Here is an 11,647-nt window from a genome sequence, read left to right as displayed (position 1 = left end):
CTCAAAGGTCCAGATTCCACATTGGGGATGGGCCCAACTGACTTTGCTTCGCTCTCATTAGCCCGTGGTCCTCCAGGAAGGCGGGGCCGCCTCTCCGCTGTGCTCTCATATGCCCAGGTTCTTACGTTCGTTTGTCCTTCTCTCACTCTGATTGGCCTACATTCCCCTGAGGGTGTGGCCAAATCTCATTGGCTCTCGCGCCCGAATATATGACGTCATGCGCAAGCGCCCGTCGCTTTTGCTGGACGTCATACTCGGGAGCCCACCCGGACGAAGGCGGAGAGTAGACAGCAGAACCAGCGGCGGCGGCTAAGCTGAGACAGTAGCAGTTGGCGACAGCGACGACGGCAGCGATGGCTGGGGCGGGGCCGGCCCCGGGACTCCCGGGTGCAGGAGGACCCGTGGTCCCGGGTCCTGGCACTGGCATCCCGGGCAAGAGCGGCGAGGAACGCTTGAAGGAAATGGAGGCGGAGATGGCCCTGTAAGGCCCGCGACAGGGAGTGATAAAAGTCGTCCCAGAGCCAGAGCCAGCGAATCTCGGAGCCTCCAGGCCTCGATAGGCCGGAGATACGGCTCTAACATGGGGAAGTGGGGCCTTCGGGATTGTGGGGGCGAGGATAGGGGAGAGGTTGGCAGGGGTGAGGGTCCTCTCGCGATATACCCAGAGTTCCAAAATTGGTACGAGGTCCTGAGCGCTGATGTCTGTTCTACTCCTCCAGGTTTGAGCAGGAAGTTCTGGGGGCTCCAGTACCTGGAATCCCAACTGCTGTGCCTGCGGTGCCCACGGTCCCCACGGTCCCCACGGTAGAAGCGATGCAGGTCCCAGCGGCTCCTGTGATCCGCCCAATTATCGCGACCAACACATACCAGCAGGTACAGCTGAGCTAAGGCATGTAAGTCAGGGAACACAATGCCTCGAACACAGTAGGTATTTGTGTACAGAGAGCTGTTGACGTTTTGGCTTGTTGACTAATTAGCATGACAAATATTTTATATGCCAGGCACTGAGAACACAGTAATGACTGAGAGAGACATTTCTGCCCTGTGGGAGGTTATATTCTAGAGTATGTTGTCCAGTAGAGCTTTCTGCAATGATGAGAATGTTCTGATATATTTAAAATTTATATTTAATAGTTCGTTATTCTCATTAGTCACTTTTCAAGTGCTCAGTAGCCAACTATATATGACTAGTAGAGAAAGAGAGAGAAATTATTAAGATGAAAATAGGCTGGGCGCCGGGCGCAGTGGCTCACACCTGTAATCCCAGCACTTTGGGAGGCCGAGGCGGGCAGATCACAAGGTCAAGAGATCGAGTCCATCCTGGCCAACATGGTGAAACCCCTTTTCTACTAAAATTACAAAAATTAGCTGGGTGTGGTGGCATGCGCCTGTAGTCCCAGCTACTTGGGAGGCTGAGGCAGGAGAATCGCTTGAACCTGGGAAGCGGAGGTTGCAGTGAGCTGAGATTGCGCCACTGCACTGGAGCCTGGTGACAGAGCGAGACTCTCTCAAAAAAAAAAAAAGCCCTGAGGCAGGTGCATACCTGTTGTGTTCAAGGAACAGCAAGGAGACCAGTGACAGTGGAGTGAGCAAAGAGGAAAGTGGGAGGAGATAAGGACAGAGAGGCGAGGCCAAATCTTGTAGAGCCTTACGGCCATTTTAAGAACCCTGGTGGCCAGGCATAGTTGCTCAGGCCTGTTATCCCAGCACTTTGGGAGGCCAAGGCAGGTAGATCACGAGGTCAGGAGTTCAAGACCAGCCTGGCCAACATGGCGAAACCCCATCTCTACTAAAAATAGAAAAATTAGCCGGGCGTGTTGGCAGGCGCCTGTAATCCCAGCTACTCAGGAGGCTGAGGCAGGAAAATCACTTGAACCTGGGAGGTGGAGGTTGCAGTGAGCCACTCTCGTGCCACTGCACTCCAGCCTGGGCAACAGAGCCAGACTCCATCTCAAAAAAAAAAAAAAAAAAAAGACTGTAAGGGACAAGGGCAGAAGCCAGGAGATGGAGGAAGGGGCTAGTACAGTAATCTAGACAGGAGTTAATGGTGGCTTGGATGGAGGTTGTGCATGGGAGGTGGGGAGGACAGGCTGGACACAGTTTCAGTTGGTGCTAAGTGCTGTGGGGAAGATGAAATAAGGTGGTGAGAGAAGTTGCTGCTCAGAGAGCCCTAGTGTGATCCCAAAAGCCTCCCCGAGAAGTGGCATTTTAGCTAAAAACTGAGATAGCCAGCCACATACAGAGCACAAAGCATGACGCTCTTGGTCTCTTGGGGTGAGCTGGCCGCAGCACATGGGGAATGCTGTCAGACCCCTCACCCTGACCTCTTCCCCGACAGGTCCAGCAGACTCTGGAGGCCCGAGCAGCTGCTGCAGCCACAGTAGTTCCTCCCATGGTGGGTGGCCCTCCTTTTGTAGGCCCTGGTAAGTAAAGAATGGCAAGGTGAGGGGGTTGGGCAATCAGGCAGGGTGGTAAAAAGGCGTGCCCAGGACTCTCCTCCCACCATCCTTGCCTCTCCCCTCCCAACAGTTGGCTTTGGCCCTGGTGATCGGAGTCACCTGGACAGTCCAGAGGCTCGAGAAGCCATGTTCCTGCGGCGGGCAGGTGAGTCTGGGGCCAGGGACCCCCACATTTAATCAGGCACTCTTGTTTACATGACTTCAGCCTCTTGCCTAAATCCTTGCTCTAAATTACCCTTTGCATTTGATCCCAACTTGATGTTGTCACCCTAAAGCACAAACCTGATCATGTCCTTTCTGATGATGTCAAGTCAATTTCGTCTTAACCTGATCATTGCAAACCAACCCTCCTGCTGTCAGTCCTAATTCCAAATTGCCACAGCACTTAACACCTCATAACAAGCTATATCATTTCTTATTTACTATGGCTATCAGCTTTTGCATCCTCTTAAAATATAAGCTCCATGAGGGGCAGAAGTCTCAGTATCTGCCACATAGGAAGCATTATGTACTGTCTGTTGATGGGATGAACAGACTGTCGAGACAAGCGCCAGGCTTTTCCCCTGGCAGTCACAACCCTACATGACCTTGCGGCTTGCAGGGAGAGATCCCCAGCAGCCCAAACATTTCTGGGATGTGCCAGCAGTGCTTTTGTTAAGGTCCCTTCTCTCCCTGCTCACTGTCACCCAGCTGTAATCTTCCAGCCATCCTCCCCCCAGGCCATTTTCTACATTCCACTTTTTGTTCTTCAGGTAACCTTTACTCACACTGTCAATTTGTAGGACATTACTTGCTTATATGTATGAGAAGGATGAGTGTTTTTATTTGGATGTAAAATTCTGGTATAATCTCTGTTAAACCAAACATGCTACTTATGTTACCTAAATCCTGTTATACTTGTTAATCTGATGATCTCTGAGAAGTTGTAATGTCTCTTACTTTTTAGTATGGTTTTGATCAAAATGCAAATCTGACCTACTCCCCCTGCCCAGCTTCCAACCCTGCTGTGGCTCCCAGTGCCCTCAGGAGGACACCCATGGCTCAGCCAAGAATGCTGTGCTTTAAAAACAAAAAAGCTCTACTTGGGTGCCTGCTGGCTGCTCAGCCCTTCTCATGACACTCTCTAAGCCCCGCTGCTGATATTACAGTTACACTAAACTGAAAAGGGAAAAGTTTTGCTTATAAATACTCTCCCTGCCAATAATATTCCCACTCACCCTTTGCCTAACACTTCATTGCCCCTCGGGTCTGAGCTCACAGGTCCCTTTCTCCAGGAAGCCTTCACTAGACCTGGCTGGGTCAGAGGGCTCCCCTCTCTTAGCACTGATCCCGCTGCCTGGGCTTCCCTGCTTCCAGCCCTGGTCCCCATTGGCTCTCCTTCTCTAGTGATGTCTCCATTCCCTCCTCCTCTGGACCAGGAGCTCCCTAAGAACCCTGGGTCTGTTGGTGTGTCCCCAGCATTGCCTGCCACAGGGCTGAGCCAGAGGAGCTTCTCAGTGGTAAATGTTCATGGAATGAACCAGGGGAGAGGCCCCCACATCTCCAGGAGGGCTCCCCAGACTCTTCTCCAGGATTTCTTGGATGCTGAGAGTACACACACACACACACACACACACACACACACACACGCATGCACACACACCTTGTCCCAAGTGCCCCTGTCCCCCATGACACACACCCCCATCTCTCTCTCCCACAGCTGTGGCCCCCCAGAGGGCCCCTGTCCTGCGTCCAGCCTTCGTCCCCCACGTGCTACAGAGAGCAGGTGAGGGGCCAGGGTCATCATCCCTGCCACATAACTCCCCCCAGGCCCTGGAACTCCCCACTAACACCCTGACAGATTCCGCTCTCTCCTCTGCAGCAGCCGGCCCCCGCCCTATGGCCCTACGGCCCCCTCACCAGGCCCTCGTGGGCCCCCCTCTGCCTGGGCCCCCTGGACCACCCATGATGTTGCCACCAATGGCTCGGGCACCAGGGCCCCCGCTGGGCTCGATGGCTGCACTGAGGCCCCCTCTGGTGAGTGTGGACAGGGAACTAATGGTCAGACGTGCGGTGGACGGGGAGACCATCCATCCTGGCCCAATGGGCTATGTCTGAGTTGGCCTCTCCCCTGACTTTCTATTTCTCTACCTTCTCACTCTGCCTTTGTCTCTGTCTCTTTCTGCATCTTTCTGTGGCAAAATCTGTTCTCTCCTTTTGTGAAGGGAGTACAGAGAGAAACACATGCTATTGGAATATTTCTCTTTTGATTGTTCCTGATGTTCTTGTCTGTGGCTGTTTGTCTCTCTCTGCCTATGTTTCTCCTTCTCTGTGTTTGTCTGGCTGGAGACTGTCTGCCTGGGTGTCTCTTGGCTGCTCTCTGGCCCCCAGGCCCTTGCTTTGTTGGATGGAATGGGGATGAGAGTAAGGTCTGAGCCTGTGAGCCGGCCCCCCTCATGCTCTCTTCTTACCCACAGGAAGAGCCAGCAGCACCCCGAGAGCTGGGCCTAGGCCTGGGGCTGGGCCTGAAAGAGAAGGAAGAGGCAGTGGTGGCGGCGGCAGCTGGGCTGGAGGAGGCTAGTGCGGCTGTGGCCGTGGGGGCAGGAGGTGCCCCAGCTGGCCCTGCAGTCATTGGGCCCAGCCTGCCACTGGCCCTGGCCATGCCATTGCCCGAGCCTGAGCCCCTGCCCCTCCCGCTGGAGGTCGTCCGCGGCCTCCTGCCCCCACTGCGCATTCCTGAACTCCTGTCCCTGCGTCCTCGGCCCCGGCCCCCTCGGCCAGAGCCACCCCCAGGCCTCATGGCTCTTGAGGTAAGCAGGGAGCCTAGCGGTGCGGGGACAGAGGGGACGGGGGGTGCAGACAGGGGCCCAGGAACTTCCACACAGACAGACCGGGCAGCAGGAGGACCCGGGGGAGGGAGGCGGACACATGTGCCCCACATCCAGAAGCACATCCAGCCCTTACTGTGGTGGCAGGAGGGTCGGGGACCAAAGGACAGTGGGAGACCCCAGTACCAAGCCCTTTGCACCCCTCCCCTTTCTTCTGCAGGTCCCAGAGCCCCTGGGTGAAGACAAGAAGAAGGGGAAGCCAGAGAAATTGAAACGGTGCATTCGCACAGCGGCAGGGAGCAGCTGGGAGGACCCCAGCCTGCTGGAGTGGGATGCAGGTAAGCTGCTGAAGCTCGAGGTCAGACGTGGCTCGGCCAAGGTCAGACCAGGCTGCTGTCGTTGGGCTGCAGACTGGGAGGGTGAACCCTCTCAGTAGGGTGGGCACTGTTGTTAGCCCACCTTGGGGAGGGGGAGGCTATGGCTCAGGGGCTGGTTCCTCACCTAGCCATGGGCCGGAGCTTGGTGGAGGTGACGGGGACGTGGGGCTTTGTAGCCCATTTTACTCATGAGGTGCCTGGCTTCAGAGAGCATTCTTTTTTTTCCCAACTCTTAGGAAAAAAAATTTTTTTCTTTTTTTTTTTGAGATGGAGTCTCACTCTGTCGCCCAGGCTGGAGTGCAGTGGCACAATCTTGGCTCACTGCAGCCTCCGCCCCCCAGGTTCAAGTGATTCTCCTGCCTCAGCCTCCCAAAGTGCTGGGATTACAGGCATGAGCCACTGCGCCCGGCCGGGAAAAATTTTAAACACAAAAGGCACAGTAAGCAGCCGTCTACCCACCACCTAGATTCTGCAATTAACATTTTGCTGTGTTCACTTTTTTCCTCTTTGTGTATGTATGTGGTTTCTTTGTTTTTAGCTCAGTCATTTGAAGCAAGTTATAAGTGAAGTAATCACTTATAAATATCTCAGTATTTATCTCCTAAGAAAAGAGATATTTTGGCCAGGCATGGTGGCTCACACCTGTAATCCCAGCACTTTGGGAGGCGGAGGCAGGCGGATCACTTGAGGTCAGGAGTTCAAGACCAGCCTGGCCAACATGGTGAAACCCCGTCTCTACTAAAAATACAAAAAATTTAGCCAGGCGTGGTGGGAGGCACCTATAATCCCAGCTACTCGGTTGGCTGAGACAGGAGTATCACCTGAACCTGGGAGGCAGAGGTTGCAGTGAGCCAAGATCAGGCCACTGCACTCCAGCCTGGCAACAACGAGACTCCATCTCAAAAAAAAAAAAAAGAAAAAAAGAGAGATACTTTTTGCATATCATAATACTATTATCAACTCTAAGAACATTAACTAATTCGGTATCTTCTTCTCAGTTTATATTCGTATTTCCCTAGGTGTCCCAAAACTCTGTTAGAACTATTAATGTTTTTGCCCTGAACCAGCATGCATGCAGTTTTATGTCCCTCAATTATATGTTTTTTTTTGTTTGTTTGTTTTTTGTTTTTTTTTGAGATGGAGTTTCGCTCCGTCACCCAGGCTGGAGTGCAGTGGTGCAATCTCGGCGGCTCACTGCAACCTCCACCTGCCGGGGTCAAGTAATTCTCCTGCCCCAGCCTCCCAAGTAGCTGGGACTACAGGCGTGCACCACCATGCTTGGCTAATTTTTTGTATTTTTAGTAGAGACGGGGTTTCACCATGCTGGCCAGGCTGGTCTCGAACTCCTGACCTCGTGATCCGCCCGCCTCAGCCTTCCAAAGTGCTGGGATTACAGGCATGAGCCACCACGCCCAGCCTCGATTATATCTTAATAAGAACGGTCTCTTTCCTACCTCTTTGTTTTGTATATATTTTTTGAAGTGTCCAGGGCAGTTGTCATGTATGAGGTCCCACCTTCTGAGTTTGTCCGGTTGTTTGCTCCTGGCATCGCCTAACTTGTTCTTAGAGTGTCCCATATCACAGACGCCATGGGGCAGCCGTGCAATGGCTGAAGAAGGAGATGGACCCCTCCTGCCTCAGTGTTTGACTTCCGCCCCCTCTCCTGGGACTGTCTACCTGGCCCAGAGAAGACCCTAGCTCTGTGACCTTGGGCAAGTCACTTAGCCTGGTTTTGTTTTGTTTCTTCTTTTTTTTTTTTTCCTTTTTTTTTGAGACAGAGTCTCGCACTGTCACCCAGGTTGGAGTGCAGTGGTATAATCTTGGCTCACTGCAGCCTCCACCTTCTGGGTTGAAGCAATTCTCCCACCTCAGCCTTCCGAGTAGCTGGGATTACAGGCACCCACCACCACACCCAGCTAATTTTTGTATTTTTTAGTAGAGATGGAGTTTCACCATGTTGGTCAGGCTGGTCTTGAACTCTTGAGCTCAAGTCATCCACCCGCCTCAGCCTCCCAAAGTGCTGGGATCACAGGCGTGAGCCACTGTGCTTGGCTCACTTAGCTTTTTAAGCCTCATCTTCCTCCTCCCCTCCCTTGTGGGGACAGGGATTCACTGGGACAGAGCATGTTCAGTGGAAGCCCAGGCCCAACTCAGAGGCAGCATGAGAATGTCAGCTGGGTGCAGCCATGGCGGAGGAGCAGGCAGCATGTCTAGGTCTCAAGGGGGAGTTAGGGCAGGCTTTGTAGGGAAGCAGGGCTGAGGAAAGATGAAGCCCATGTTCCTGAGGTGCCATGACGGGCAGCCAGTGGGTGACAGGGGTCCAGGGGACCAAGGGACACCAAGGCTCAGAGGAAAGGCCAGGGCTAGGGCAGAGTTAGGGGTGTTACTAGGGGAATGAGCGAGGTGGCCCTGGGGTGAGGAGGGCAGTGCAGTTCAAGGTTAAAAGTAAGGACTCGAGCCAGATGCCTGAGCTCGTCTTAGCTCTGCCACTTCCTGCTTGTGTCACTTTGGGCAGTGACTTCACCTCTCTGTGCCTCAGTGTAAAAGCATGGTTGGGAATGCCAGAAATGGAAACACCCCTCCAGGTGCCCAGCAGAGCTCCTGGCGCAGGGTCAGTAGGTGTTGACCATTACTAAGAGGTCCCTAGGCAGAGACTAGATACCTCCGAAAAGGTGGGGTCGTTCAGACAAGGTAGACACCGGGCAAGGCCTTTGCATCCTCTGATGTCATCTCTCCCCCATCCCCAGATGACTTCCGGATCTTCTGTGGAGATCTGGGCAATGAGGTGAACGATGACATCTTGGCACGCGCCTTCAGCCGCTTCCCATCCTTCCTTAAGGCCAAGGTGATCCGTGACAAGCGCACAGGCAAGACCAAGGGCTACGGCTTCGTCAGCTTCAAGGACCCCAGCGACTACGTGCGCGCTATGCGTGAGATGAATGGTGGGTGCAGCCTCCCTTGGGAACTGCAGGCGCGGCAGGTGCTGGCCTAAGCCTGACCCGAGCCTACCCTGAACCCTCTGTCTCCACAGGGAAGTATGTGGGCTCCCGCCCCATCAAGCTTCGCAAGAGCATGTGGAAGGACCGGAATCTGGACGTGGTCCGCAAGAAGCAGAAGGAAAAGAAGAAGCTGGGCCTGAGATAGGGTCTGTGGCCAGGCACCCGCTCCCACCTGGCCGGGCGCTGGCTCCTCCCTCAGTTCTCTTTGGAAAACCCCCAGCTGTCCACCCATCCCCTGCCCCAAAACCAGTTTCAATAAATTTACGTTCATTTCCACCCCTGGCTGGGCATGGAAGCACGCTGTGGGGAGCAGGGCTTGGCTTCCCCATACCTGGAAATGGCGGGGAGCCTTGAGAGTTTACCCAGACAAACACCCAGGCAGGGGCTTCTGAGCCCTTCCTGCGCACCCATTCCCTCTTCAAACCTCTTCCACACATGCTGAGTGCTGCTTATTCCAGAGGAGAAAGGGGGGCCAATGGCAAGGGTGAAGCCAAGCTGAGGTCCACCCCCATGTCCTGGCTACTTCCTGTGTTCTCAGCACCAAGGTAGGAGATCTAGGCCTTTCCCTTCTGGAGCTCACAGCCTTCTAGGCCCCCTTCCATCCAGTAGACTCTCACCAAGGGTCTGAACAGTGCTTGGGGACACAATGGTGACTAAAAGTCCTGGGCCCTGCACCCTTAGAGCTCAAGGTCCAGTGGCAGAAAATAGGCCCAGTGCCCTGACAGTAAGAGTGGTCAGGGCAGGATGGGGGCACCCAGGGTGCTGACCTGTGGGTAAGGGGCTCTTCCTGAAGGAACTGTCCACCCCCAAGTCTCCTCTGGGGCTTTTCAGCTTCTCCAGTCTGCCACACCCAGCCAGCTCACCGTGCTGTATGTAAGTCTCGGTGGGCACCTCTATCTCTGTCTCTGTGGGTACCCCTCCATTTCTTGTCTCTATGCTTCTATATCCCTGTTGGTCTCTGTTCTCTCCCTTGGAGGTGGGAAATGAAAACAGGAGAGACCCACAGATGGAGAGAGAGAAGAGACTCGGGTTATGTTCCCCTCTTTTCCCAGCCCCAAGCTGGCCTCTGCATGTCTGAAGAGGTGTCTGTGCAGGGCCTTGAATGCCAGGCTGAGAGCTTAAGCTTTACGCAGAAGGCAGCAGCAAGCCCCAAAAAGCTGAGAAAATTCAAGCAGCAGCAAGGTCCTGGGCAGCACAGATGTGCGCTGTAGAAAGGGCCCTGCGACTGGCTGGGCGCAGTGGCACACGCCTGTAATCCCAGCACTTGGGGAGGCAGGCGGATCACTTGAGGTCACGAGTTCGAGACCAGCCTGGCCAACATAGTAAAAGCCTGTCCCTACTGAAAAATACAAAAATTAGTTGGGCCTGGTGGCGGGCACATGTAGTCGCAGCTACTTGGGAGGGCTGAGGCAGGAGCATCGCTTGAACCTGGTAAAAGGAGGTTGCAGTGAGCTGAGATCGCGCCGCTGCACTACAGCCTTAGCGACAGAGTGAGATTCTGTCTCAAAAAAAAAAAAAAAACGCCCTGCGACCACCACTGTGGCTGGAAGAAGGCTGGGGCAGGGACCGGGCCAGAGGAGGGAGATGGCAGGGTTTGAGTATGGGGAGGAGTGGAGGGTCTCCCAGGGACACAGCCATCAGAACCCTCCATTAGGAGGGAGCAGGTTGGGCAGGACTTTGTGGGGCATAAGTCGGGGGATGGACAATACCAAGGCCTCTCTGGGACCGAGGTACCCCAGGAGAGGTGTCGAATTTCTCCTGTTCCTGTCTTCCCCGCCTTACTGCCCCCTCTCTGACGTCACATTTTCCAGTCTGGTCAGAGGGTGAGAGCCTCCCTCCCTGGCAGGAAGTGCCCTTTAGCCCCCTGCCACCTGGGCCAGACCACCCAGCCCCAGGATCCTCAAAGCCCCTTCCCCCCATCACTAGTCTTTTCTACCCCTGACCCCCCTTGTGCTGACAGCAAGCATAGGGGCACGGGAGGAGATGGGAAGAGAGGATGGCTCCAGAAAGGACGCTTCCAAATGCATGTGATTCTCACTTCCAAGTGGGAGCAGAACAGTAGGTACAGGTGGACATGCAGAGTGGGGTAACAGGCACTGCAGACTCCAAAAGGCAGGAGCGTGGGGGAAGCTGAACAGTTAGCAGTTGGGTACGTTGCTCACTATTCAGATGCACTAAAGGCCCAGGCCTCACCGTGACATATATCCAGTAAGGAATCTGCAATTGTACCCCCTAAATGTTTTATCTTTTTTTTTAATGCACACAAGTCTTCCTGAGAACAAGAAGAGACACACACAGAATGTGGCAGGCAGAGGTAGAGATGGCGCTGTGAGCAGGAGGCTCTGAGGCAGAGATGAGAACCATCAGAGACTGCAGTGGGAAGGGAGACAGGGAGAAAACCAAGAGACAGATGGAGACAGACAAGGAGATGAGATAGGAACACTCAAAGACAGATGGGGAGGGACAGAGATGTCAGAAGAGACTGGATGACAAAGCCTCACTGGAGTCAGGCCCATGGCAACAGAGACCCAGCTTTAGAGATGCCAACCTGAAGAAAGAGGGCAGAGAGACATGGAGAGACAGACAAGAGGCCAGCTTCAAGCACGGGAAGCCAGGACTACCTTCAGGCCCCCGCGCTGGACGGATAAGAGGGACCAGTGATGCTCCAGGGCTCTGTGGCTCACCCCACACTGATTCCAATCCCAGTCCCACTCCCACCCCATGGGACCCTGATAAACTCCCTCAAGGAGCCCGGTTTACTTTCTGTAAAATGGAAGGAGGAGCAGTGCCACCCGCTCTCCAGAACGGCAAGTAGTTAATGATCAAGAGGCTGGGTTGGGGATTGGAAGATGCCTATATGCAAAAGTTATTTTTAATGGTAAATATTATATACTTATTAAAATACAGCAGGATGGGCTGGGCGCAGTGGCTCATGCTTCTAATTCCAGCACTAAGGTTAAGGCAGGTGAATAGCTTGAGGCCAGGAGTTTGAGACCAGCCTGGCC

General features: G+C 54.1%; 1 protein-coding gene across 3 annotated transcripts; it reads left to right on the top strand.

Annotated features, from left to right (window-relative positions):
* Positions 1-214: 214 nt before the first annotated feature.
* On the top strand, positions 215-8,918 carry RBM42 (RNA binding motif protein 42). Of its 3 annotated transcripts, none has more exons than XM_030820130.1 (10): positions 215-481; positions 720-873; positions 2,339-2,423; positions 2,530-2,604; positions 4,159-4,224; positions 4,321-4,475; positions 4,916-5,248; positions 5,487-5,604; positions 8,391-8,585; positions 8,675-8,918. In XM_030820130.1, the coding sequence occupies exons 1-10, from the start codon at positions 354-356 to the stop codon at positions 8,785-8,787; spliced, it is 1,422 nt and encodes a 473-aa protein (XP_030675990.1). In that variant the 5' UTR covers positions 215-353; the 3' UTR covers positions 8,788-8,918. The 3 variants fall into 3 exon arrangements, with proteins under 3 accessions (XP_030675990.1, XP_030675989.1, XP_030675991.1); XM_030820129.1 differs by having other exon boundaries at positions 4,300-4,475; XM_030820131.1 differs by lacking the exon at positions 4,159-4,224.
* Positions 8,919-11,647: the final 2,729 nt, after the last annotated feature.

Source organism: Nomascus leucogenys, chromosome 10 (genome assembly GCF_006542625.1).
Source record: "Nomascus leucogenys isolate Asia chromosome 10, Asia_NLE_v1, whole genome shotgun sequence".
NCBI classification, from domain to species: Eukaryota; Metazoa; Chordata; class Mammalia; order Primates; family Hylobatidae; genus Nomascus; species Nomascus leucogenys.
This window is presented reverse-complemented; position numbering and strand designations above follow the sequence as displayed.